This window comes from Takifugu flavidus, chromosome 15, assembly GCF_003711565.1.
Source record: "Takifugu flavidus isolate HTHZ2018 chromosome 15, ASM371156v2, whole genome shotgun sequence".
In the NCBI taxonomy this organism is placed as follows: Eukaryota; Metazoa; Chordata; class Actinopteri; order Tetraodontiformes; family Tetraodontidae; genus Takifugu; species Takifugu flavidus.
In genome coordinates this window covers 10,465,805-10,493,506 of record NC_079534.1, presented here as the reverse complement: position 1 = coordinate 10,493,506, position 27,702 = coordinate 10,465,805, and the positions used below count along the sequence as shown (strand labels likewise).

General features: G+C 39.8%; 1 protein-coding gene across 12 annotated transcripts in view; it reads right to left on the bottom strand.

The window, feature by feature from the left end:
- pde1cb (phosphodiesterase 1C, calmodulin-dependent b) overlaps positions 1-27,702 on the bottom strand; it is a 59,234-nt gene that overhangs the window by 17,096 nt on the left and 14,436 nt on the right. For 9 of the 12 annotated variants that reach the window (XR_008953947.1, XR_008953949.1, XR_008953948.1 and 6 more), the window contains exons 4-5: positions 18,574-18,600; positions 245-358 (exon numbers count right to left, since the gene is read on the bottom strand). Coding sequence is in view for 8 of the 12 variants with exons in the window: in XM_057056525.1 (XP_056912505.1) it covers positions 245-358; positions 18,574-18,600 (141 nt within the window). In the remaining 4 variants the exon portion in view is untranslated. Of the gene's footprint in view, positions 1-244; positions 359-18,573; positions 18,601-21,896; positions 22,431-27,702 lie in introns of those variants that run through there. The other 3 variants (XM_057056526.1, XM_057056532.1, XM_057056533.1) reach the window with 2 other exon arrangements.

Below are 27,702 nucleotides of genomic sequence, written 5' to 3'. Positions count from 1 at the left end.
ATATATATATATATACATCCCTCACACTTTACTGGTTACTTTCTGATTTGGTAAAATGCTCAAATGTTATTTGTCCAAATAACTGAGCCAATGTTGGAAGGACCACAGTTCGGTTTGATTGCCCCTCTAATAATAGTCATTTACATTACAAAGTGTCCCCTTTGTCAGTGTTGTGTTGTTGATCTCAAGGAATTCTCCATTTTCCTGCGGTAGTTAGCTTGTAAGAAGGCTTCCGATCTCTTACCGCGTCTCCTCGATGTAAACAGATTCCAGCACCGATGCTGCATACTCCAGGTTCTTCTTCAGGTCATTGAGGGAAGCCTCTCCTCTCTCCAGCTGCTTTACCAGACATCTTAATCTAAAACAGAGATTCAACAGCCATTCAGTAAATAGAATTACTCCCTGGCCCTTTTGACATGATAAATTAATTGCGACTCTTATTGAATTAATCTGTCCATGTCTTTTTCCTTTACTACACATTTTTTCTGGAGAGATTTTTTACTCTATTCCATAAAAAATAAAATGATCCCATTGTTTTGTGTCACTGTGTGCCAAAAGGAAAACTTAATGCAGTGTCATAATTTAGCAACCAGAACACCGAATCTACTCATTAAAAAAACTGGGGGAAAAAAAAAAACCATTTCATCACAAAGACATAAGACACAACCTGTTCTGATCCAACTCACCAATTAATGAAGTTTAATGAGACCTTTCAGTTTCAGACAGTGATGTGGTTTCTAGTGCTCCATTTATAGTTGTTTAAAATGATCTCCTGGAGGTCCACAATGGTTTGGATTCCACAGAATTTCACAGTACACCTACATCTGATGAATGTTCATTTTTTCATTACAGGGTGAGAAATGGAGTCTGTGTGTTTAGAATTTTGATGCTTGACTATGAATTTATGGTGCCCAAATTGATGATGATATAACTCTGGCTGTAGTTTATAATGACAGGCCTATCTATATACATTATGGACACACTAATGTTGATTCTACAGGAGTTCCTATTATATTATAACAAATTTAAGGTGGCATCTGACCATGGGAAGTGAATAGACTTCACTGCTATTATGTGAAATGATGAAACTATTTCTAAGAGTATTCTATAAATTATGTTGCACAAAATTTAATATCACGAGATTGAAGTCCACGTTTGCTATTCAACAACATGCATGGAGACCGAGATGGCCAACATTCTTTGGTCTTGCATACATTTTTCTGCAGTCAAGGGCACACAGCAGTCAAATATGTTGCTGAATAACTAAACAGAGAGGTGACACGCACATTCATTGATTGCATTCACTGACACCCATTTTACATAAAAGCTTCAAAAAAATATAGGGAAAATATACTATACAAACTGTGCTTTTCATAATGAGGTGACATACTTCACTTTATTTCTGTTTAAAATTTGCTATTTCTTTGGACTAAGGTAAACAGAAATTAATATACTACTACTACTACTATTACATGCTAATCAGGTTTGAACAAACAAGTGTGTAGATTAGATTAACTGCATCATCTTCAGGCGGTCTCCTTGCCAACAGCATGTAACGACAGCCAATGAGACGCACCGGATCAAACATTACAGCGAGCTGAGCAGAGAAAGAAGAGAATCCAACTACTGCTTTTTAAATATAATGTACAGGTTTATTCATTTTAAAAGTTAGGCTATACGTAATTAATGTTTATTTGTAATTATTGTAATTATTATGTTTCATTTTCATGCCAAAAATAGCTTAAAAGATTATTAATGATGAATGAATGTGGTGGATTTATTTGATTTCCATGACCAAATTTCCGCCAACCAGATGTTCACAACTATGAAAGTCATTTTTCATTAAGTAAATTGTCAACAATCTGCTGCAAAAGCCATAATTTCCATGTTTCTGCCCAACATTGCTTAAAAAGAAGCCTTGAGCAACAAAGAAAGTGGCTCTGGCGAAGTTTCTGACCGTCATCGATCGTTGTTAAAGCAAAAGATCAACAAAGTTATGAAACCATATTTTCCAGATGTCGTACATTTCTGTTCAAATCTCTATTGATGGGCCTCCCCCCATACACACACATAAATATGAATTACCTCTCCTAAATGCACGCAGACAACCTCAAGCCTGTAAACCAGGAAACCTTCGACTATGACAACTGCTTCTCATGCAGAAAATCTCTGCCGAGCTATTTCAAGGCGGTAAATGGATGCCGAGTACGCTGCACTTGTGATTTGGACGCACTAATGATGGTTATTAAGAACAGCTGTGTGCCAGCGAGCGATCATTCTTTTATGGAAGAGCTGAAAAATATCCAACCTCCTTCACGAGTTCCCCTTGTCAGACCATAATTCAGGAGATAATCTTGGAAATCGTTCCAATGGCCAGTAACTTTGTTGTGGCTTCGCTAAATCGCCGCGACCGCAATGCGAGTGTTTTGGAAAACGGCAACGTATTTGCTGCTATTTGAATGAAAATAGAAAACAAAGAGGCGTCAAAGTGAATCAGCATCTCTGTCAACCGGGCGCGAACTGGATCATTTCACTTGCTGCAACTGTCAAGGGAGGCAACATGCTGAGTCAAGCCCAAAGCGACTGGGAAATTCACTTTAGATTAGAGGAAATGCTCGTAGGCCAGATGAGCAACAGTGTGCAATTTGCTTCAGCTGAACATTTAGTAGTGATGCAGTTGAGTTAGTTCACTCCCTTATTTCCACCAGCAGCCGCTCCCTCTGTATTGCTCAATCTTTCATTATATCAGTAAAAGTTTCACAGTAACATGAAATCCCAGTACTGTTGCCTGATGATCTTTACAATATACTACATTTAATCATATATTATTTGTGTAGGAATTATCTGTTATTCATATGCAGTAATAATATTATACTAACATACACTATATCATATTTATATATTAGGCTAAAATAATATAGGTTTATACACCATACAAGCTTGGAAGTCTAATCTACTGTGAGTCATATAGAATGCCATTAAATTCCATAGGAATTTAATGGCATTTGTAATGAATGTTGCTGAAAGAGAATATAATACGGAAGGCACAAGCCAAATTTGAAGCAGCGTGAGCACACCAATCGACACACGTGGCCTGACACCTTCCAATAACCTTTATAAAAAAAAAAGATCAATGATATACACCAATTCTATCGGTGACGTGAGGTCACATTTGGTTGGTATTTTCTCTGCCGGATTACAAGAATCTCTGCTCTAACATGTGATTTTGGACAATAATGTTGTCTAGTGTTTTATCTGCAGAAATTCCCCTTAGAGCTTATTTCTGCAGGCAGCTATAGAGGAGATGGCTCCCAGAGGCTCCCAGACTGGAATTCAGCTCTTTGAGATGTGCTTCTCGCATGTCCCAATGTTATACCCTGCATGACATCTTAATACATTGTGGTCAGGTGCAGCCGCATTGGGTCAGCTGACCTTCAAGGGCTCTAATACTAAATCAGAATGTGTTGCTCAGCTACCATGAATGGGGGAAAAATGCTGCAATGCAACAATAAAAGCTAGAAAGAAAAAAAAGATGCACTGATCAGTAATTATTTCATTGAATTTTGTGCGGGAGTGTTTGCTTACAGACGAACCTCATTACAAAGAAGGAAAGAAGTATCATTGAGATTAGAAACCACAAATCAGCGAGAAAAAAAAGAGATAGGGAGGATGATCTGCAGAGCAGCTGTAAGATTCTAGATCAGCCGCCATAACAGTCACGTTAACATCCTAATACTACTGCAAAGCTCAGAAAATGTATTTTAATCCCATGACTGTCATGTAAAAAAAAAAAAAATCCAGTCTTAATATTTCAAATTGTTTCATGAAAGTGTTTTTTTCCCCCAGTGGCACCCATCCTTATATTTGGTCAGAGACAAAGCGGGACAAAGACACGAGCCTCCAGCTGTCTGCGGCTCTATGTGAAGATGAGGGATTTATTTTCTTTGCCTCGTAGGGCTGAGCAGAGAGCACAGATAGGAGATTAAGAGATGAATTTCAGGTTGAAAGCTATTCTCAGTGCCTCTAGCATTTTGGCCCCAGCTGACCTTTTCAAAGAGAAGAATTAGATGATAAATTAAAGAACAGAAGTGTCAAAACAACTGTGGTGTACAGATGTCAGTTCCTCAACAGCTGCTGTGATAACCATTTCAAAATATATGTGATGTGTAAAATGTTGATCACGGCAACATCGTATCTCTTTAATGTATGCAATGTTTGATGTAACATGGGAAAAAAAAATCTGCATTGTCCATTTTTGCCTTGCAACAGTTAATGTCCATTTGCTACTCAGGACAAAGCAGGGGAGGCTGATTGAGCTCAGAGGAATCACAGCCCAACCAGCATGCAAAATCTGATCACTGCTCGTGTTCCGATGCCACTCCAGCCTGGAAGGTATATAATCAATGGTGTAGGGTCAATGTAATCACCCAGAAAGATTAATGTGTTTTCACGGAATAGCCAGGTTGAGCTGATAAGAGGTACGAAGCCTGTAGCAACATGATGACTCATTTAAGCTGTACATTCTGCAGCCTCTATCGTCATCTAGGGCTGCAGAGGAAAAGAGGCTTGTGCTGGGACATCCACACGTTCATTTCACGTTGCACCAACCTCTACCAAAATAATCGCCAAAATAATCAAAAGCCACTCTATTAAAGTTAATAAATCCTTAGTACCTGCAGAAAATAGACATAGCTTTTGTGTTCTATTACAAATGCTACACTTACCAAAGGTTCTATCTGTAGAGTTTCCTTTTTTCAGGGGTCCACATTTTTCTTTACAGAAACAGTTTATTTAAAAAAAAAAAAAATCAAATCATAGTTCGCAGTCTGCCTTTTATAATGGTACAAATACATCACTACATCTTCAAATACATCAGTGCAAGAAGGTAATTGAACCCAGGGGAAGCTGGGAAATATCTAATAATTGCAGTTTTAAAAATCTCATTTGTTTCACTGCTAAGTTTTTTAATTTAGAAAAACGCCGCGTGTAATTGTGTTGTAAATCTTGTCCGATCTACAGCAGCAACTGGGGAGAGGTTCATTTCAGTTAACTGGAGTTTGTAGTGTAAAGGAAAATTGATCTGCACAAAGGTACTTCTCCAGGCTGACATCGTTTCTGGCTGTAGAAATATCTCTCAGTCAATAAGGCTTCAGGTGCATCGGCAGGCTGGTTGGAGATAACCAACGAATTCATAGAAACGTCCACTTCAGCAAAATCACTCCTCATTCTGGGTGAGTTTAAACCTCATGTCAAGCCTCTGAAGTATTCAACGTGCAGCCACAGTGGATGTAACATGCGATCCTCGAACAGTATTCGCTACAGCATCACAGAAGTTTTATATCTTTTCAAAACAAAGCCTTTACTGTGGGAGGTTGCAAGTGACAGATGTGACGGGGGATCAGCAGTTGGCTCAATGCAGCCCACTCATATCAAAATCTGCCATTTACATCCATTTTTTGAATAACAATTAAAAAACACAAACAATATTTTGTGTCAAAATCTGCCCATATTGAGAAGGAAAGAACACAAAGAACAACCAGAAATATACAGAAAATGGTCAAACATCATTTACCTCTCATTATTGCTTTAAATGAGTCACTCACTATGGGTATCTAACTTCATGACAGATTAAACAACTAAATAACAGTTAATATATTTATTTCTGATTTATTAGCTATTAAATGAAACAGTGGCTTCAAGTCCAGAGGCTTGGTTTTGCAAAATATTTTCCTAACATGCTTCAGGACCGCTGGATATTTGGCTGAGGTAGCAGCAAAATGGCCAATTAACTTTTGGGTTATGACTGGAGATTGGGTTTGTTAGATAGAAACCTGTGACGGCGTTCAGCTTCATGTCAGGCTAAAGATTATGTCTTACAGAGAAATGTAGCCTCACTTACCTCCCGATACGGCCATGGCCACACAAGGATGCTCATGAACATGTACATTGCGGCATCAGCAAGTTTCAGTCTGTACAAAGTGGCTGGATGGGAGGCAATGGGCCATTTGGCACCAGTAAGCGCTGGTGTTTGATTTGCACGCAGCAAAGTCATCAATTTAAAAGGTTAAGCATTTATTTTCTATTTCATCCCGCTTGAGCATGAAACTGCCAGACTACCTATGAAATAAAGCTCCATACCAATACATTTTTGCTAGAACCCACAGACTGTAATTTAAGAGCAATTTTCAATATCCACAAGAGTTACATAAAATCTTTTATTAGTATTACTTTTTGTAACAGCAAAAACCTATTACAAAATATTAAGGTGCTACAATATTATTTTATCTACAACAATGAGCTTGGGGATTGGAAAGTATTGTAAAAGCAGAATTCTAAATGCATAAATAATAAATGTCATTCGATTTTGAGTATCTGCTGATACTGAGTCCTGATGCGACACTTTGACAATGCAACAAAAAGAAAAAGTAAAACACCTCCAAGTTTCCTCTTGAGGGTTTTTAAAAATGATCATTATTGAAACAACGAACAGATCAATACATCACTATTGAGTCCTACTTACAGCACCACCTAATGGTGACAGGAAGTTACTGGCTTTAAGGAGTACACCTGAAATTACGTTGTTAAACTGTACATAGATCGAAAGTGGTGAAGCATTCGGTACTATTGGATTATAGCAGACATTTACCACGTTTCACTTAATAATTCCAAACATTTGATGACATTTGATTTGCTCTTCTGATGCCTATATATTCATTGACAATGAATATGCGACATAGAGCCTTAATGACACAAGTCAACTTTATATTTTTATGCTTCGACTCTCTGGAAAAGGTAATGTTGCAGTCATGAGACATCAGTGATCTCCATCTTTTCCACCTGATTCTGATTCTTTGAAACTCACGTGATCGAGGACATTCCAATTTATCACTGTCCCAAATAGCTGCAGTGTGGAAGATGCTAAGTATGTTAGCAAAGTCGCATATAAGCAACAGAAATGATGTGATTTGTGATAAAATTCTGAAGTATCTGAAACAAAGCCTATAATTCAGCCCGGAACAAAATTAGACTACAGGAGGGTCAATGCCTTGTAAAACCACCAGGAACATATTTTATTAGACAGTTTAAGTGTATCAGAAAGTCTCTGTAAAACCTCATTCTAAGCCCTTATAAAACCGACCTGACAAGGGCAGAGATGAATAATTTACTTTTCAAACGAAGGGTGTCATCTCTACTTGGTCAGACTTGCTTTTCACTGATAACGTGTTCCCCAAGCAGAGAACCACAAAGGTAGAACCCTATAATTCATGTCCTCCACACTCATTGCATGTTCTTCCTGGGACAGTTTCAACCATAAAAGGACTCTATGTACTTTTTTCTTCAGAGTTTATGTTTCCTGATTTTATGGGTGGTTAAAATGCCTGCAGTCCCCTCTTTTACCTTGGTTTATATCCCAACTATATTTTCAGCACCCCAATTGTGTCCCCAGCAACAGAAGAAGGCTGCCAAGGCTGATCTATCATTTGAGCTTCTTGGCATTCATGTAAAGGCAGCCAGATGCTTTTTGTGTGTGTTTCATGAAAAGCATATCCCTTGTTCCCTTGGTTGAGCTGGTATAAACCAAAGCCAGCATCCCAGTCAGTCCTGTCATACCCACTGGGCATAATTTACCTTATTTGATGTCCTATTTACTTGTAGGCTTTTGCTGAATGACCAATTATATTCATCCAAAATTGAATTGTGGATTAAAAGGTTGCGATGATAGCAATACTAAACGAAACCAGTAGGTGGCCTAATCTAAAGTATATGAGCCAAAAATAAAGATGATTTATTCTATGTTTTTATGATAGATGCTCTTTCAATCTATTTAATGTGGATGTATACCAGTCCAAACATACATGAAATGTAAACAGGCATGACCATTTATTGTGGTCACAGATGATGGTGAAAGAAAAGCAGGTCTGAATAAAACCTGAGTTCAAGGCTACATAGACGCCAATGTCTAATGCATCACATAATTAGGGTTTTAATGGACTAACTAATGATGGTAATTGTCTCCCTTTCATCCGAGGCTTTCTTGGCATTATGGGGGGAAGGGTTTTAATGACTTTGATACTGAAGGGATGAGCCAGTATCTAAACAGGAAATGGGGGAAGCCCAGATAATGACATTAAGATAGTTACCTTGTGTATTACAATATCATTGCTGAGTAGAGCTGATGAAGACCCATTTCTTAATTAATTAAAAGCAAACGCTAAAGGCTTTCAAATTATAATCACAGACACAGATAAAAGATCACTCTGATCCAGAACCGATAGCGATACACACAGATAACAGTGACTGTGGAGGACCCTGATGGAAACATGGGACAGTGCCAGGCCAGATAAGTGTCCACCTGGAGTTACCATCGGCCAGATGTTTCTGCCAGGTCATTTGGGTAGAGCATTAAGCTGAATATGAAAAGAAAAGAGAGAACAACAGTCCCAGACACACTGTGCTGCTTGCAGCACAGCTGTTCTGGCTTTTTTTCCCCCTGCACTGCCATGGCAACGCAACATGTAAGTGTGAAAAAATTTTCACGGGCAGTGGTCAAAATGCTTCTGAATTAATGTGATATTTTTTTCCTTAGGATGTTTTTTTTTGTTGTTGTTGGCAGTGAATTATCTAAAGAGAGACAAAGCACCTACAAGCAAGTGTTTTGTCACCACCTCATTCTGCTTTGCAAAATATGTACATGGAATCGTCCACTTGTTCTCGAACTATTCAACAACGAGGCCCCTCAGGCTGTCGTTAACTGCTGTTGGTATCCAAACTCTCTTATTTGGCCTCATGCACTTAACAATAGGTAACACACTTGGTCCTTCTTTTGGCCACATTTGTATTTTATACACTCTCGAAAAAACACTTTCTGATTGCAGATTTCTGTTTATTAATGTCATTTGCTGCTCCCACTGGACATCACTAGGGGCCAAAACACTTACAGTAAATGGTGATTACTAGATCTAGTCTTACACAACAAGAATTATAATGTGTTAACAAGAATGTGGATTGGACAGCTTTGTTTGGAAAAATGAATATATCAATGGATGCAGAGAGTCTTTGTAGAATTTCTTTTTAAATGGCAATTATTTAATTTTTTTTAAATGTGACTTTTGCTTTTAAACTGATTTACTAGTTAAAGAAAGTTCATCGGCAATTTGGTTTATTCTACACAAATAAGTTAGAGTTTTAAATACTTGACAAAACGCTTGTGACACAGGAAGATTGCTGAGTTCATTTCCCAATTTGATGAACGTTTGGATTAAATTGGGTTTATCAGCCACTACGGTTGTCTTTTTCTCTGTCATACTTTGTTAGCAAAAGCAATCGAGTAAGGCCGGTCTATCAAACATCCCCAGTGCAGTCGCACAGTCTCTGTTAAAATGCAAACACTGTTATTTTGAATTACAGAAACCTCGGTGTGCAATCAGTATTTAGATGCTTCACATAAATGAACCCAACTGCAATAATATACACCATGGAGCTGGAGCTCTTTGAATGCTAACAAGGGGGAATTCTAAACATACACAGATGGAATATTTTCAGCTCTCCACTGAGATTCCATCTTTTTTTATTTTTTACAACATATGTGTCAGTATGAACTCCAATTGCATTGCTGTAACACCATTAACAAAGCCATATCGAAGTCCCCACTTCAGTGAATAAATACTAGCATTTGGTAGCTTAGGATGGCACTGAAGTCAATATTGTAATCACCCTGTGCTTATGAGCTGAAATTATAGGAGAAATCGCACTACATTCTTGCCAACAACTTCTGGTAGCACCTTCCTCTTATAGGTTTACCATTATAAGATAATGTTTGGCTTAATTACATTTGAGTGGACAAGCACAAAAATAAAAAAATACTGGAAAAAACCTGTGTAAAGTGCATCTATTTGTGGAACATAGTGCCAGTCAGTAGACTTAACCTTATTTTATTTTTCCAGTGCTCACCCCATGTCAGAGCTTCAAAACAATGTTATCACTGCCATCAGTTCTTTTCCAAAAATCTTATAATGTAGAAAAAGATTTTTGAGTGTTCATAATTACCATGTTGGATGTGTTGCAATGCCTAGTTTGACAGGCTGTTGAAGTATTCACTCACACTAATACTTGAATATATATGCACCTTTTACAGCCCCTCGCAGCTGAAAACACGATTACAGTTGTAAAGATCTTTAAGTATTATGTCGTCACCTGCTGCCAGAGCCTGTTCATTAATGCTGCTCCTTGGCTTACAGTAAACTGTGAGGAACATTAGGCAGCTGCCCAAGGTCAAATGGATGTAATGACATAAATGTTAATTGCAGCGTTGCTTCAAAAAGACTATTCAGACTTGGTAAACCCTAAAATAACTAAGGTAATTCGTTTTGCAATTGCATAAGTGGCCTTCTTAAGGATCGAAAAATAACACACAGCCCAGAACAACCTGTTGGTTAAGCCAGGTGGTGTTATTTAAAGAACTCATGTTACTAATTACTAATGGAAGTTTTAACTATGTGTAGTTTTGTATTGTAAGGGTAGCTTTTAAAAAAAGTAGCAGAACAGCCTTAAATACTAAATTCCAGCTATTGGGTGTTTGCGCAATAACATAACACTGGAATAAAGTGTCAGACGGGTAGAGGAAGCAAGCTGGACCAGTGAAACAAAATATTCACTGCCATTCATCTGCCAAATCAAGTGTTCAGTAATCCTCTCAGCTAATAAAACACATGAAAACACATGAACATTCTGCTTGGTTTACAACTGAACCTCTAAACTATGTCATCTATTTCCTCTCTTCACATGCAGACATCGAAACACTCCTGCTTCTCTCCATATTGTCAGCAAGAAAAAGCCAATTTATAAATGCTGTCTATTGTACATAAAAATATTAAGGAATGAATAAGCCATTACTATAACATGACATAAACAGTTTAATGCCTGCATGTAATTAAACAGCAACAAAATCACTATGCTAGAGAGGATATAAACAGCAGTAAACTCTGAACTGAACTGACCCAACACATGCGACCTGGCAACGGCCTCTGCAGGCATTAATGTTGGACTAATGTGCTCTTCCTTTTACTAGAGGGACCATTATATGAGAACATGTTATTTTGGCTTGAAAGGTTCTTGAAAGGTTTCTCCAGAGACATTTGGATCCATCTGGCTGTACATATGTCATTGATCTGCTAAATGTGTATTTCATGCTAGCTCAACAGTGTAAACAGATGTCCTACTTTACAGTTGGGATGCGATTTATGTGTTTTTGTCCTCTGTCCCACATATGAAAACAGTCAGCTACTAGCTATTGCAATAGACTCAAGCATGGGAGCATTTATTAGTTCTGATTTTCATTTTCTTCAGAACAGTTCAGATGTTCCAAAATACAAGTGCTGCTGCATAATTGTTGCGATTCACAAAAATATGAGGACAAAAGATTTAAGTAATCTTTGGTTACCAGAGGAGGGTGGACTCTGGGATTGTTGGAGCCAGAAGGACACTATCCCAACAAATTACTATAGTTTCATCAAGAAATGAAATGTCATTGGAATATTGCCCCATCGCAAAACTATATTAAGCTATATAGAAACAGCTTTGGCATTGTACAGCCACTGATTCCAGAGTTAACAAGATAACTAATTCATTGCAATATTCATGTAGGTTTTACATGACCTTCCAATGATTTGACATCACAGAGGCATAGTTGGATGCACATCCATTCTTCAAACCTAAAACCTTTCATGTAGTTTATTTACATGAAAACTAATGAAAAGCAAGTGTGTTCATGTGAGTGTGCATGTTGACTTTGCCGTGATAAACTTAGAGGGAGGGTTCAGTTACGCGATTGAATACCCTGCCTCACACCTTGGGGGATTTCGAAAGGGCACAACACATCAACCAAACCTTCCCTAAGTATTTTGTTAATTAACTTTTTTTTAGGATGGTTTATCAGGCGCACAACTGCAAAGTCTTCCCAGAAAACCAAAGCCATAAATAATTTTCAGCAATTAATCTCAACTTATCTAAAGCTAACAAAAACAAATAGAGACTTATTTTTTGTGTGCTTTTAAAGGTAATAAAAGTATTCTCTCCACCCCCTACACACCCAGCCTGGCAACTTCTATCTTTGTGAGGACTTCTATAGGCCTAACCCTAAACCCAACTAACCCTTATCCTCACCCTGACCTAAACCCAATTCGAACATCAACCTTAGAACCATGTACGAACCCTTAAACAGTCCTTTGAAGTTGTGAGGACCAGTCAAAATGTCCTCACCTGACAAAAATATCCTCCTTGGATGGGATGCAGACTTCAGTACTCAGTGTGTAAGTGCAAGTAAAAGAACACACACATACACAGAGGACATAGGAAGGTCAGTGAATTAACTGAAAACACTGAGATAAAAGCACATTAAGTGAGGTGTTTGACTCAGAACCAGAGCGTTAACATAATAACAGTGGATAATGCTCTGAGCCAGAGATTGCTTCAGCGGTAATCCACCATGTACTGATACGTCTATTATGATTGCCTCAGTGTTACTTTGACAATGGCAGCAGGTGTACTGACACACAAGCTGAGACTGAATCCCAAACATGGTGTCCCACGCCTCCCTAAGCTAATTTGATGGCGGAAAGATATGCTCAGTGTTGACCACTGAGAGATAATCAGCCCAAAGAGGAGGATGGCAAAGGAGGAATGAAGAAAGGGAGGTGGCACGATAACACTGTGTCCTTGTCCCTTTTATCCACATACAGCCACACAAATCAATCAATAAAAGCTGAAAAGTGGTGCAGTGTGGTGAGAGAGGTCAGCGGGAGTCTGCCCTTCAGCCCCTGGACGAACAAGGACATCTGATTGTGCTCTCAGTGGAAAAAGGGGATTGTTTATCACTTAGAATGACTGAATAAATCTGATATCTGTATTTGCTGACTATTTTTTCAGATATATATATATATATATACCGCTTCTGCTTTCCTTCATTCCTCCCACTTCTAAAGTTCACGTTCTCATGAACAAAGCTGCTCTTATAGAGCATTTATCAGTGTTTTTACTGATGAACTACATTGCTGCTTTTACTGTACAGCTGTTTTGGAGAATGTTCCCTTCATTATCTTTACATGGAGCCGAGCCAGAGTCTCCCGACGGCAGCCGGACATTTTGTTGAAGGGTTTCATTCATCTCTTTGGGTTTGCAGAGCTCTTTCTCCAGTCTTTCTCCAGTCTGAATCATGTAGGCAGTAAAATACACAAATGGTTTGAACTGAACAAGATAAACACTTTCTTTGTAAGGACGGTGGCTGATAAAACGCACAAATCCAAATTGTCATCACAACGCTGATTTAACGTCCAAACACACACATGCACCCTCACGCCTGCACATGCATCACATGCGTCGAGTAAGTGGCAAACATGTTTCACAGATTGTCGAGTCCAAAAAGTCATTCGCTGTTTCTGTAACAGCTTCAGCAACTGCCAAGCACACATCACCGCTCAGCCACTTATCACCCAAAAGATGATGAAAGGAGAGGAGAAAGGAAATCATTTTATTAGAATGACACAGCAGAAGTTACTTATAAAGGTTGATTCATCTGACTAATGTTAATCTTCCCCTGGTTCAGTGCCTTGCAACTGAATTCTGTTGTTTGCCGACTATATTTGCAGGTTAAAGAGAAGAAAAAAAAAGGCAACTTGCAATTTCTGGTGAGAAGCTCCAGTCAGATGGGGAGAGCAGGTACACAAACAGCAACTATCTGAAAGATGCCTGAAAATGATGCATTTTAGATTCCATATGAGAAAGACTGTGGGCTACAGGAGATATTTGAATACACAATGTGAGGCTCCTGCAACTCCTATAGGGATCAAAATGACTGAACTGGCAGGGGATGAATGTGGTGCGGTGATAGATAGCTGGGTGGAAAGAAAAACACAGAGATGACTGCCGGGCATGGCACGTAAGTGCACACACTGAGCATACAGCACAATGGATGTATTTTCACACAGTATGACCAATATATATATATTTTTTCCTCTCGCCCTTTAAAGTAAACAATGTGCTGCCAAAAATAGTCACGGATTCCCGATCTATCTCGGCATCTACCTGCCTATGGGGTTAAGATGACACGGCGGTTGGAGGAAGGGTTAACACGAACAACCAGTTTAAGGAGATAAGCTACACCATAAATCTGCAATATTATCTGCTGCAGGCAACAGAGAGGAAACGCCTGGTGAGCTTTAAGAAAGCCGTGGCTTTCAGGGCATCATCACAATTTAGGATAAGAGCCTATTGTTTAGGTTTTGTAATCAATCAGAATAACAATACACTCCGCTCAATAATGTCCTCCAGAGAAAAACAAAGAAGAGGCAAATAATTGTGGAAGCCCTTTACTGCATAATGGAAATAAAGTGCTTGAGCACGGAACACCACTGTTAAGTTATTCTATTTTTTGAAAACAAACGTACGCTGGACTTCTGTTGTTTTGGACTGGGTGCAGCTTTTGAGTGGTATCAGTTAGTGACTGCGAAATCCTTTACAGGTCAGCGCAGTGTAAACAGTGTCATTAGCAGGATGTAGCAATTTTGTTTCCTGATTCTTCATCATTTCTTTTGTTGTTTCTTTAATCGGAGGACATTGCATTACAATATACTACTCTGCATTACCATTGCAACAAATGCATCATCGTCAATAAAAAGCTAAATGATGTGGTGACTGAAAAATGGCAACAACCATGAAAAAAGTGATAAAGCCTTGGATAATGGCGGCTAACTGGTTGTTCTTGAAAGGTAGCTGGGAGATTTGCTCCCAGATTACTGACATTACCCAAAGAGTTCAATTTTACCATGTGACTCTCAGCCTCCTCCTCACTGCACTTGTGCCCCCAGTGCACGCACACACACACACACACACACACACACACACACACACACATAAACAGATTTAATGTGGTGGTTTCTTTCATTCTCTGTTCTCTCCATTACTTTTATGTGCATGTTGCATAAAACAGGTTCTATGATCTGAATCCCATCCCCAAGAGTCCTTCATGTGTTTTTGAAACGCAAATTCCCACAAACGTACACGTACTACACGGTTGGTGCCTGGGCAAAGAGGTTTCTGCTGCGTTCGCTGCTCTGTTCAGGCTCTTGTCAGATAGTACACAACCTGCACGCAAAACCTGCTTTTACTTTGATGGCACGTAATTATGGTGAGCGTTAGATGATCGGTAACACTCAGATGATCAATGACATTTCGTAAACAGCCTGCGAAAAAGACCTTCTCATTGGCACATTTGGAAGCTCATGATTGCGCATCGATTGGTCTAAGATGTATCGAGCATTGTTGTTCAGCTGCAGTTTAGTGTGTCAGGTGTCTGGGCCAAGTAGCTTTGAATTTAGCATCTACTGAAACACATTTCTGTGCAGGCAAACATTCTTTACCGACAACAATGGTTTATATTTAAATAGCACCCATATAGTAACCTAACAATGTTAAATATAGTGATGAGGTGACAAAAGGGAGGGTGATTCAAGAGCAAAAGTCACAACGGGCTATCTGAGGAAAGCAGATAACTTTTTTCATTTAAACATTTCAAAATTAGTGTGGACGTCAACATTTCAGAGATTAGGGGCTGTGAGACAGAAAGCTCCTTCTTTCAAACATTCCGAGTGAGAGAGCAGAGAGCAGGACTAGGGGTTCCAGGATGAAGTGTATGGTAAAAGGTCAGAGAGAGACTTCGGACAAGGGCACAGAGGAATTTGTAGGTCAGCAGGAGGATTATAGAGGTAATGCAAGATTTGACTGGGAGCCAGTATAGGAGGAAATAAGGGCCAGTTCTGGGGTAGTGCCTGTCTGGAGGATTAGTGAAAACCCCAGACAAATTTTGTAACAGTTGTCCAAGTGGGAGGTTATAAAAGTAGGAATGTGACAGGAGGTGGGTTTCGTGATGGATTTTGGGCAGATGTACTAACCGGTTGATGGTTAAGAACCTAGAACTATAATAGAGCAGCACCAGTAATGTTAAAGCTGTGACATAGACTGGTGCAGGAGGTCAAAAGCTGCAGAGAGTACCATAAGAATGAATAATGTGATGCGACCAGAGTCAGCAGCAGAGAGTGTGTCCTGATTTTCATAAGGGCAGTCCCTGTAATCTAGTGTCTCGTACAGCCCATAATTAGACCTATACTGTTGGAGACATCTGCTTTTTCTGGGAGGTGTGAGAAGGGAGACCTGGGCCAGACAAAGGTAAGTAGATTTGATAGCTCAGACAGGGAGGCGGAGACTTTAAAGGGGTGGCAGACAAGGAGAAACTGATATATTTAAAGGACCCAGACTATGGTGAAACAGAGCTCTGTGACCAAAAAATCCTCTTCTAGCAGCTAGTCCTTCACTGCAGCCCGAAACACAAGGGGGATGGAGGAAATTTTGCAGCAAATACTGAGCTGTGTGGCTGGAAGGTGGTGGAGAAGTGGGAATAAAGTCATTGTTCAGCCAGTGTGCAGCCTGATCTCAGATAACCAGGGCGGTTTGTTCGGATGTTCTTGATAAGGTTCAGTTGGTGTGAGAAACACAAATGTAATGCAGTTGTGTTTCTACACTCAAGACCAGCATGTTGTTTGTTGTACATATTCATATCTTTTACAGTGATTCCCAAATCACCAAACTGCTGCCTGCACTCCAGGCAAACAGTGTTTCCAAACAGTTAATAGCGCTAGCATTAGCCTAATTATATACAGCCCATCAATTCAGCCAGGGATAGTTGTCATTACTTTTGACAAAATAAAAACTTCCAGTATAGAATCAATCAACTTGCCTCTTTTTCTTCTGTTCAAAATCTACCAGCATGAGTCAGAATTTACTAAAAAAAAAAAAGACAAGAAAATGCGCTGCTATTATCATGCTAAACGACATACTGCAACGGGCTGAATGGAAATGGGAAATTTGACAGGCACAGCGACAGTAACCAGGGCTGCTTAGAAAATTGTGGGAAGAGAAGAGCTGAGAGAAACAGTGACCATGTAATTTAAATAAGACAATACCCCCCCCAAAAAGGAACAGAACTGTCGCTGAGCTGCTGACCTTCCTTCACAGCCTTTCTTCCATCTCTCTTAACTCCTATTTCAAACAAACACACGCGTCCCTCTATTCCTCCCTGTGAAGAGGGCTACCACTCGTTGCATCTGCATGTGTAAGGGTTGTGTCAGTAATGACAATGTCCCAGCGTTCCTCTCTGCCAATTAGCCAGGCCGTAATTACACCGACACATATGGAGCTGTCAATCAGGCGGCTCCTCCACACAGGAACTCAACCACCCAGCAGAGAGAGTGAGAGAGTCGACATCGAAATGAAGCCTGGGAGAGAAGGAGAGTTTCCAACTGCCAGCTCCAAACGACCGCTTGCTGTGACAATAAGTAGCATGAGGAGAGTTTCGTTCAATTATTCTAACTGTGAAGCGATCCCACAGTTCACAGAATGCCATGGAACCAGCGAAGAGTGGAGCTCCTGCGACCTTCTTGTTTTTGAACTGTGGAGCAGTTCAATTCTCTTTCCCCTTTTATGGAGGTGATGCTTTTTTTTTTTGGGTTTGTCAATATTATAAATAACAAGTCAATGGTTTACCACAAATTATGTACAAGGGCTTCTAACACATGAAAAAGGAGATTGGACGGGTTGCATGTGTCACCTTGCCGTGTTTTTAAACCAGCACATTCTCTGGGACCATTGTTCCTTTTACTGACGCAAAATAATATCTTAGAGTCGTGACGCACACCTTTATTATGATGAACTAAGCCGCTTTATTTTCTCACACATCCCGCCGCTGTAAATACACAATCCACTTTGAGTTTAAAATAAATTATAATAAAATGGGAAAAAGAAACACCATTCTGACCAATGGGCTATTCATCTATTTGAGTAATGCCACAGAAGCTACAGTGACAAGCTGTTCTATTGAATTATTTAGTGGTTCGGCAGTTTCAAACTCTGGGTCTGAGCCACCCTGAGGGGGCAACATAAAGGCTGCTCCAAGCTCCGACGAGATTGTCAAATTTTTAATATGAACTAAAATGAAAGCTCGCTGATGTGGAGTGATCAAAAGATCCTTTAGTTCTGCTTTAGTTCTTGGTTCTATTGTCCTGAGTGTAATGAACTAAATACCGACTGCATGCTTTAAATCAATATCAAGTCATCAATACCAAATGACATTATTGTAAATGACATTTACATTAATGCTTGTCCAGGGGCATTAATTAATTCCTGCTTCCACGCCTGTAAATAATTTATTTAGTTCAACGTTATTAGAGGGCCCAATTTCCCCTGAGCGCCACTGACAGGCTCAAATTCTTGAAAGTTCTCTGATAAAGAAGTGAACCTGGATTCTGCTCAAACTGTCTGTCAGGTTACGGACCAGAGAGAGACAAGGTGCGTTTGAGAATTAAGGGATATATTAATCACAAAAAAACAGGGTATTAAGTGAATTTATTCAGATTGCACTTTGTGAAACCAGTAAACAAACTCTGCAGGTGTGAGTAGATTTAATGTGAAGTTCGCAGAGATGGTAAGAAGATGGGAAGAGGAGAAGGAAGAAGTTGCAGGTCCTACCTCTGGGATGTCTTCTTATATTTGCGCCTGCCAAAAAAGAGCAAACGCAAGAGAAGTGAGATTATCATAATACTGCCATTTCTGACATTTTGCAGACACTTTTATTAAAATGACAAGACACTGAAGAAAATCCAAGAGCAAGTGCCGATTCCGTTTCTTTCCTCAGGAACTAGCAGTTGTGATTGTATTATAAGACATTTTAAGATTGTGTGTGCAAAACCCTTCATTTACTACTTTGCTTGGAGGCTTTTGGGTTATTTATTTTCTTCTGGCTAACTTCTGTAAGTTATATTTCATGATTCGGAAAATCTATTCTTGTTTTACCTTTGTGACCATTTTCAACTTGAAAATCTGCTAAATCTAGCTCAAGTACACATCTGAAACAAACGTCTCAGAATTTAGAGATACAATAAATACTTTTGCCTAAAAATAACAACAAACAAAAATGATAAATACCTCCTCCTCCCCCCAGATCACATGTGAATTCATAGATTTCCTTGATTTATCTCTTTTGGGAGGGGGCAGTGCCAGAGTAGTTTTCCGTCATATTTTATTTATTGGAGTTCACACTGTAAATCAATGTAAATACAATTACTTATCCTAGTGAGGCAAGTGCGCCCCCCCCCCTCCCCCCCACACACACACACAAACACACAAACACAAACACACAAGGGGTGCGAGTGAGCTCTCCACCCTATGACATTCCATCTACTTTACAATTTCTACTGCCCCACACAAACACACACACACACACACGCTAGGAGCCTACACAATCACATTAAAACACATTAAAATACACCTACTACTATCACTTACCTATAGCATTTGGCATAAACACACCCACATCTCTGAATATAGATAGATAACAGCAATTCACTCCAAAAGCTAAAACTCACACACACACACACACATACACACACACACACACAACACACACACACACATACACACACACACACACACACACATACACACACAAAGCCACTTAGGACACTCATGAACCCACTATCATTAAACTAGATGTGCATTTAAATTCAAGTCATGCAGAATTCACAGCACTTAGCTTGATTTGTTTCTCACGCGATTCCTGTATTAATCTTTCCTCAAGCTCAGCCTTAAAAGTGCAAGCAAAGGAAGTTGGTCTCCATGCAGATACATCAAAAAATTCCTTCGTGAGTATATTTAGGGCCATAAAAGAAAATGAAAGTGGTGACAAAAACGTATACTATTTTCATTTGTTCTGGGTAAAAGGTAAAATAAGAAAGGGGTATCTCTTTGGCTTTCTACATTCAGCTGAAGAATGTCCTCCTTTTTGCCCTTCCCTGCCACCAGTGAACCTGTTTTACATCCAAATGCATGTCAACATCATGGAGACGCCTCTAATCAGGAGGGAACATCCTCAGCATAATGAGAATGTGGGCTGAAAGAGGTCATGGAAATTCCAAGAAATAACGTGATTATAGAGATTAAAGCCTGGTTGTAAAGAAAAATGTCACCGTAAAGGTTTAGCGGGTTTTAAACATGTAATTTTCTTTTAAAAGCTCTTAGTTTAATTCATTTAGTGTCTTGCAAATTCGATCCAGCCAAAGAGTGTTCGCAGCACCACCTTGATCCTCCTTCGGCCAATTCTAAGTTGCCATTCCCTTGAGAAGGCTCTCTGCAATGAACTGTTGATCAAGTGATTAAATAAATCATTGATTTACATTGATTGGCAGATGACAGATTAGTTCTTTTACAGGGATCTAATTTATCAATGGAATGCTCCACAAACAACACACACTGCCGATGCCTTCATCAGTGTTTATTACAGGTTTGAGATGTCGCTGGATGGTTAAGCCCATACATAAAATGTCCCAAGCAAATTCTCTCTCTGTCATCTGTGGATGATTGGTGTCCTCTGTGGAGTACTCTTTGATAGAAATCCAGCACACACACAAACACACACCCATGCACGCACACACATGCACACATCATACAGCTGCCAAACAAATCTCAGAGGATAAGCTGGCCACACACACAGTAAATGTCACCAAGCTGCCACAAGAACTCACCAACGCACAGCCAATCTATATCGTCCGCATGCGTGACCAACCCTTCCAAGCGACGCAGATGCACACATGCATATACTGCAAATCCCTCCCCATTAAACAAAAAACAGACAGTGTACGAAGTGACAACATCTGTGGGGGCTGCCTGTCAGTTGAAGCTTCCTCTCTTCAGGCTGAGGCTCTTTGTGAGATTAAAGGCTAATGTGATCTCTGACACGCAACAGGAGCCCTCAGAACATCCAGCAGTCTGCAGTGAAGCAGTATAAAAACAAAGAGGCCTTTTTTTGTTCTATAAATATCAGGAATAAAGATGCTTATGCTCAAAATCATTCATTATGTTGGCCAAAGGAGAGCGGCAATGAAGGACTCAGAAGAAAATGAATGCGTCAGAGGGAGAGAGTGGGGAGGGTCTGCATCTTTCGCTTTGCCACGGCGATATAATGATGTGGAGACAACAAAAATAATGTGAGTGACGGGAGATTGACAGTTTCCGCCAGTCAGCTATTCACATTAGCTGCAGGACAGCGGAAAACTGCTTTTCATTCAGACTTCCAGCAGCAACATTAAAGATTGATTATGTAAATGCAACACAGTAGGCCCTTCCTTCCGAGTGTGAGGGCTGGGGTTTAAAAATGTATCATACCTGCCTCAACTTATTCACTCGTGCCGGGCTTTCTTCTCAAGACAAAAGGTCAGGAAGGTGTTGATTGGATGGAGGAATGAGTGAGGGGAAAGTAATCTTGAATTATTAACAGTGAAAATAAATCCAAGAAATGAGGCTTTCTGGAAGGCTTTTGTATTATTTAAGAGCGATATTACGCGTGAATGTGATGTGAAATATCTGCGGTTTCAAGATTGTAAGACAGAATGTGCATCGTCATTAAATTCACTGCTAGCATCCTCTTTCTACAGGGACAACAGGTGCTTATTGGACATCAGTTGCTGTTGCCTTGAGCAATTGTGATGCACTAAAATAAAGGCTCTGCAACTGATATGCAGCTGTTTGGGTAATTGCTCAGGTTTTGCTGTAATATTTTCTTTATATTCTGTCTCTTATTCACAAACTGACAGATTGACACCCTCAATAAATAAACCGTGATGTAACACAAACTCTTCACTGTATTCTCTTTTTAAAAATCTAAAGCAAAGCTATTGCAGATACATTATTACAACTGATTTGGCATGTACACACTACACACTACACACACACACACACACACACTACACACACAAACACACGCTTGTTGAAATCAGTAAAAAATAAAATATACTCACAGTCCACGGAGCCTGAGCCAAATCTTCTCGATCTGTTCCGGCTGAAGGTACTTCAGGGCCGTGCTTTCAAACTCCTCAATCTCTTTGGTGGGAGACTCCATGTCGGTAGCTCAAAAGTGTTCTGGATGTGCCAACAGCAGACCCCCCCCCCCCAAATAAAAATAACCCAAAACTTTTTTCCTGTGAGCGACGAGAAGGTGGCGAGCCAGGAGACGCTTGCGTTTTGGTGGAACTCACAACGTGGCCAAGGCTTCTTCATTCACAAGTGCGACGGGCTGGTTCTCATCTTTCCTGTTCCTCAATTGTCGATGTGAGAGAGTGACTAAAACTCAGGATCACTCCGCACAAGCAGCTCAACTCTAGCACTATGTCTCTCTCCCTCGCTCTCTCTCTTCCCCCCTCTTTCTCTTGCCGTTCACTTCTCTCCTGTGTGAGCACAGGGGTCCTGGAGCCTTGCCATGCTCTCCCAGCAACGACGGGATGCAGACGGCAGGGCAGCTCAATCCAGGATTAACGTTCACTGCTGAGCTCTCTGCACATGAGGGAGGGAGGAGAAACACCAGCAGTGAAAGAGAGGGAGGAGTCTGGCTGATAATGAGTGGCGGTGTTCCATTCCACCCGCTGGAGAAACAGAGGAAATCTGAAGGGACTGGAGAGGAAACAGACCTTCGGGGTGACGTTAAGGAGGCGTGCAACTCTGGCTATTTGCAAAAATAATGTAAATGATAACATATAACAGGCATTTCCCAATGTGACCTTTGCACCACAGATTTCCCCAGATCACCATTCAGAGTGAGTATATTAGTGTCTCTTGATGTCTTCTACTTCTGACAATTTGACCTTCCCCATACTATTAAATATGCATATGCTGACCGAAACAAGCAGCATAGTCTGGGCATTCCTATTCCATCACTCCCTCAATGACAGTGTACAGAGAGGTGAGTTCAAAACGCTCCTGCATCATGACCTCTAGCACTAATGTGACCAATTCAAATACACAAGTGTGTCGGGAAAACCGACCGTGCATCTGAATAAAAAAAATGGTTATTGTGTCTAGGAATGGACTAAAATGTGTGCTAAATAGACAGGTGGACAGAAGATCCAAGGAGGACCTGTAAACAAAGGAACCTAAGCATGTATACATTAAATGGTTTCCCAAACAGTAAGTTGTAAAAGCTTAATCAGTGGCTGCTCTGCTTCAGTAAAGTGTATGCAACCTGTTCCATTTGTCCAAATTTGCTGTTTTTCCCATTTTCTTCAAGTTCAGAACTTGCAACGATGAGTCAGCTCAGAGGAGCTCCTCCCATTCTTTTAGGTCTTTCAATTACTTGATGCAGGATGTGGGGATAATGCTAGGGCACCACCTCAAAGAGTCTTGGGCTTTCATCTACCGAGATGGGTCCGGTGTTGGAGGGAGGAGAGAGGTCTGCTTGAGTGCCATGAAGCCTGCTGATGTTTTCTTCAAAGGCACACTTATCTGTGTCTCTTTCTTCCTCTGTCTTTGGTTTTTGGTCCTTTTCCTGGTGGCTTGTGTTGGAGGCGCTGTTCCAAATATCATTTTCTTCCCTTTTTGAGGAGCTATAAAAGCTGAAAGAAGAGCGCGAGTCGCGGACACGGTTGGTAGGTCAACCTGAGGGAAAGTCCCAACAGCAATTTCACATTTCAGCACTTGCTGTTCACAGGATTTCACCCTTGGGACCTGCTGTATTGCTTTGCCTTGTTGTGTTAGTGCCGGACAGAGCAAGGTTGAACTTTCTCAAGCAAGCTGCAGCCAAAAAAAACCACGGAAGGATATAGCATTTCTACATAAACTGTGTTGGACTGATATATTATTCACAAAGATGAAAAAAAGATAATTTCTTAGAGGTTTTTACGGCACTGTTGGCCCTAAATACCATTGATAGCGTGAATGGAATAGAATATAAAAAATACAAACATTCTTATTTGACAGGGCTCAACCCACCTCCCCTGCTAATTAAGTATAGTTAACGTTTTCATCTTAATACTACTTATATGTCCACGTACTTGTACTTATATGTACCGGTACTTTTGTTAAGGGAATTTTTTTTTTCCAAAATTTTCTTTATTTAATGTCAGGGCAATTAAAATCTCACCCACAGACAGCATAAGAAGTCAACTGGGGATGGAACACACAACTTTCTTGCTGTGAGGCAACAGTGCTAAAAACTTTGCCACTGTACTGCTGTGCTAATGAAAAATGTAACCTGATCACAGTCCAAAATCAGTTTACAATGCAAATAAAACACGATGCTTATATATGAGCAGTATGACTATCTGAAATAACACAGATATCAGAATTATAATGGTTGTAGCAGCTCAGAGATGCTATCAGCATACTATTCATACCATCATGAAACTATGTTGATATGTTGAATACATTTCTAGCTCTTCCGGCCTTCTTAATTATACCATCACACATCATGCACAGCTGCCTGCTCTGGAACTCAACGCAGGCACTGACCGTACAGGAAATCAGGAAAAACAATGTTTCCATAATTATGGTGAACACCCATCAATCTGTGGTGGACCTATGCTACGCTAACATTGCTAGGATGGCTGAGCTAGCTTGAATTTTATTCACCTCTGCACATGCACTAGCCTCCACCCCACTCCCTCAACCATCCCGTCGGTGTTTGGCTGACAGGTGGTTTGTTATGTTTTGGTTCAACGCCTGTCCCACTAGTGTTTTTTAGACATTTACAATGTCTCCAGGGGTCTTCAGGGGGCACGCAGCTAGCAGATCAATTGAAGACATCGCCGATTTGAAACAAAAATGAAATCGCGCTGAAACCATGCGAGATCACGCTCTGCACCTTTAAAATTCAACGTTGTTGAGAGAGATGTTCCCTCGGCTTCCTCAATATATCAGAGAATCCTTTAATGATGAACTGATGATTGAAACACCTTCTCTGATGGACAGAACAGTGGCAATGAAGGACAGTATGTGATGCGACAGGACATTTTTCCCTTTCAAAGATTCAGAAAATATGAAATACTATGAGTTCCTAAATATGACTAAGGACCAGAAAGACCTGAAAATCACGCCGGTCTATACCTAATAATTATAAATGATAGTCCATTATAGATTAGAATAACATCAAATGCTAGAAAAAAGCCTCATAAATCTTCTTCATAAAAATTAATTAACAGTGCTGCCAGTGCTGAAAAAGGAAAGTACACTCTTCTGTGGTATTGTCGTCACTGTGCAAGCCTATTCGAAGCTCACGCATTGAAACAGCCATAACAGTCTCTGCCATTTGGAGGTACATGAAAAATTCAAATCTCATTTAAATTTGCAGCCAAGTCGATAAGGATATCTATGCATCAAAATAGCAATAGCCCTCGCAGTAATGACCACATTTTAGTGAAGATCATCCATCACGGAGTAAGATTTTCCATCTATATTTCATTCATCATTTGTATTGCTGAGATGGAAAGGTGGTTGGGAGGAAGTGGAGGGAAATACACAAGCCAAACCTTTGCTCTTCAGTGATATTATAGTCAACATATATATATATATATTTTTTTACATTACTGTTTTTTCATATAAATCCTGTGTATGTGGTAGAACTTGTACAAACAGCCATAATGTATGATGTATATAAAAGGTATTTATATTTGGGAGCCACCATAATGTGAGGCTTATTATGCTTTGACCAGCAAAACTGGACTGAAAAGACTTCGGCCCTGAGGTGTTCCATGTAGGATTACACTTTTTCTCGCAACAGAGAGCACATTTGTTAGACAAGGTCAAGTTGGAATATGAAAGTGAAAGAGAAATATGAGGAGCCGGACTGAAAACCCAATATTAAATTTTCATCAGCAAAAATTGGATTTTAGAGGATGCACCTTTTGTGCGGGTCTGCTGCATGCACCAATGCTCCAGCCTTCCTTTATAATGTAACATAGGCAGACGAGTATGCCTCACAAATTCATCCCAAACCAGCACTAAACATAGAACGTAAACAATAGGAAAGTATGCATTATGCAATATGTGGCCATAAGGCCTTAAAAGGTCTTTATTATTATTGAGGGTGGGGGGATGGGGGGTACTACAAAGATAGAGCAGAATAGCCAGTCGGAGATTTCCAGAATTGGTTTTGTGAATTTTGATTCAAGCTTTGTGTGTGTTTCTGTTAAAAAATGGTGTGTCAGCAACATACCTTCGATGTCTTTACATTAGATTCTGTTATTCAGATATTCTATGCAAAACAGAGTCCATGAAGTGACGGTGGCACAAGTAGTTTTAGCTGTTTTAACATGCAATCACACAAGATTTAATGTATGTGAGTTTTGAATGGTAAAATGTCATTTGGATAAACCTCTGAGTTGAAATAAAGCATAAAGAGTGAATGCATGTGTGTTTTTATGAGCGAGTACTGATACTATCAATTATTATAATCAGAAAGCCTAATTAATCTCGGTAGATAGGAGAGGATCACAGCTGTCAGATCATTTTTACCAGATAATCTGCTGACACGTGAAGCCATTGTGGTTTCAGAAACACCGATTAATCAACTACGATAAGAATATGGATACAAATATGTTGCTTCATAACAAAATTTGCCCGATAATTAATTTTTCTTTTTCCTGCTTCACTAGGATGCAGATTCATTTAATAAATGAGATGCCAGAAACTGGTTGGACAACATTTTGATCTGATTTACATTAATTGTCTCACACTCCAATGAATTAATGATATGACTAATGTACAGCAAAACCTAATGAGAAGCAGAGACACCCCCCCCCCCCACACACACACACACACACCCTGATTGAAGGTGGGTTTAAACCCTCACTGAATATAATATCAGCATAAACTTCTTAATTTAAAATTAAAACTGTCCTAAAAGTGGGTGCCCGTGTTTCGAGACTAAATTGGCTTATAGCCCTGAGAGTCCAGTTACAGCCTAAAGTAAGAATGGATAATGTAAACGAAGAGCTTAAAGCAGCTTAATGGTGTAAATACAGAACACTGGCAGCTACCTTCATGGAGATGGGCTGAGCCTATATACGCTTGAAAATTCCAGTTATCAATGTTGAATATCAATATGTAGCACATAAATATCTGCATTTTCACTTTCACCATACAGTCAAGTTACATTTGGCTAAACGGTAATGCATAACTGTGCTTCGCATCATCAAAATGTGATTACATCATCTTCAAAAGCATCTAAAAGCTGCTGACTGTGGATAATAATGTCAGCATGACGTCCGTAAATCCTGTTATAAACTGTGTTTGTAGTGAATTAGGAGCACCAGTAAACCAATGTGTGATGGATGATTGGTGATGCTGGGCACACAAGTTCACCTCATGGTCAAGGCCGACCCATCGAGCTGCGAATGACAACACCATCACACTAAATGCTGTGCTGACAGAAAACCTCCCTTGCTTCCCAGCCCCTAACTGTTGCCAGGCTATTATGGTATTAATGTGACAAAGACATATAAAAAACTCAGAAAGATGGAACTGTTAGCGTAAAAGGTGATCTGTGTGCAAATCATGGTGTATTTAAGTATGGGTGACGTGAACACTGTTATTGAGTCAGGTCGATGGTGCTGAGGAGGGGCACACTCAACAAGACAAAATAAAACCTTTGAGGATTAGCTTTTCACTTTTTTGGATTACTGGTGTATACATTTAGAGTTGTAGAGATATAGGATATATATTTTGGTCTAAACTGTCTTTAATCCTATCTTTTAAAGCACCAACAAAACAAGAAGAAAAGTCCAATCCACAACTTTGGCTACCTGTAGAGAAGAGCCCTGACGCAGCACTTTAGCA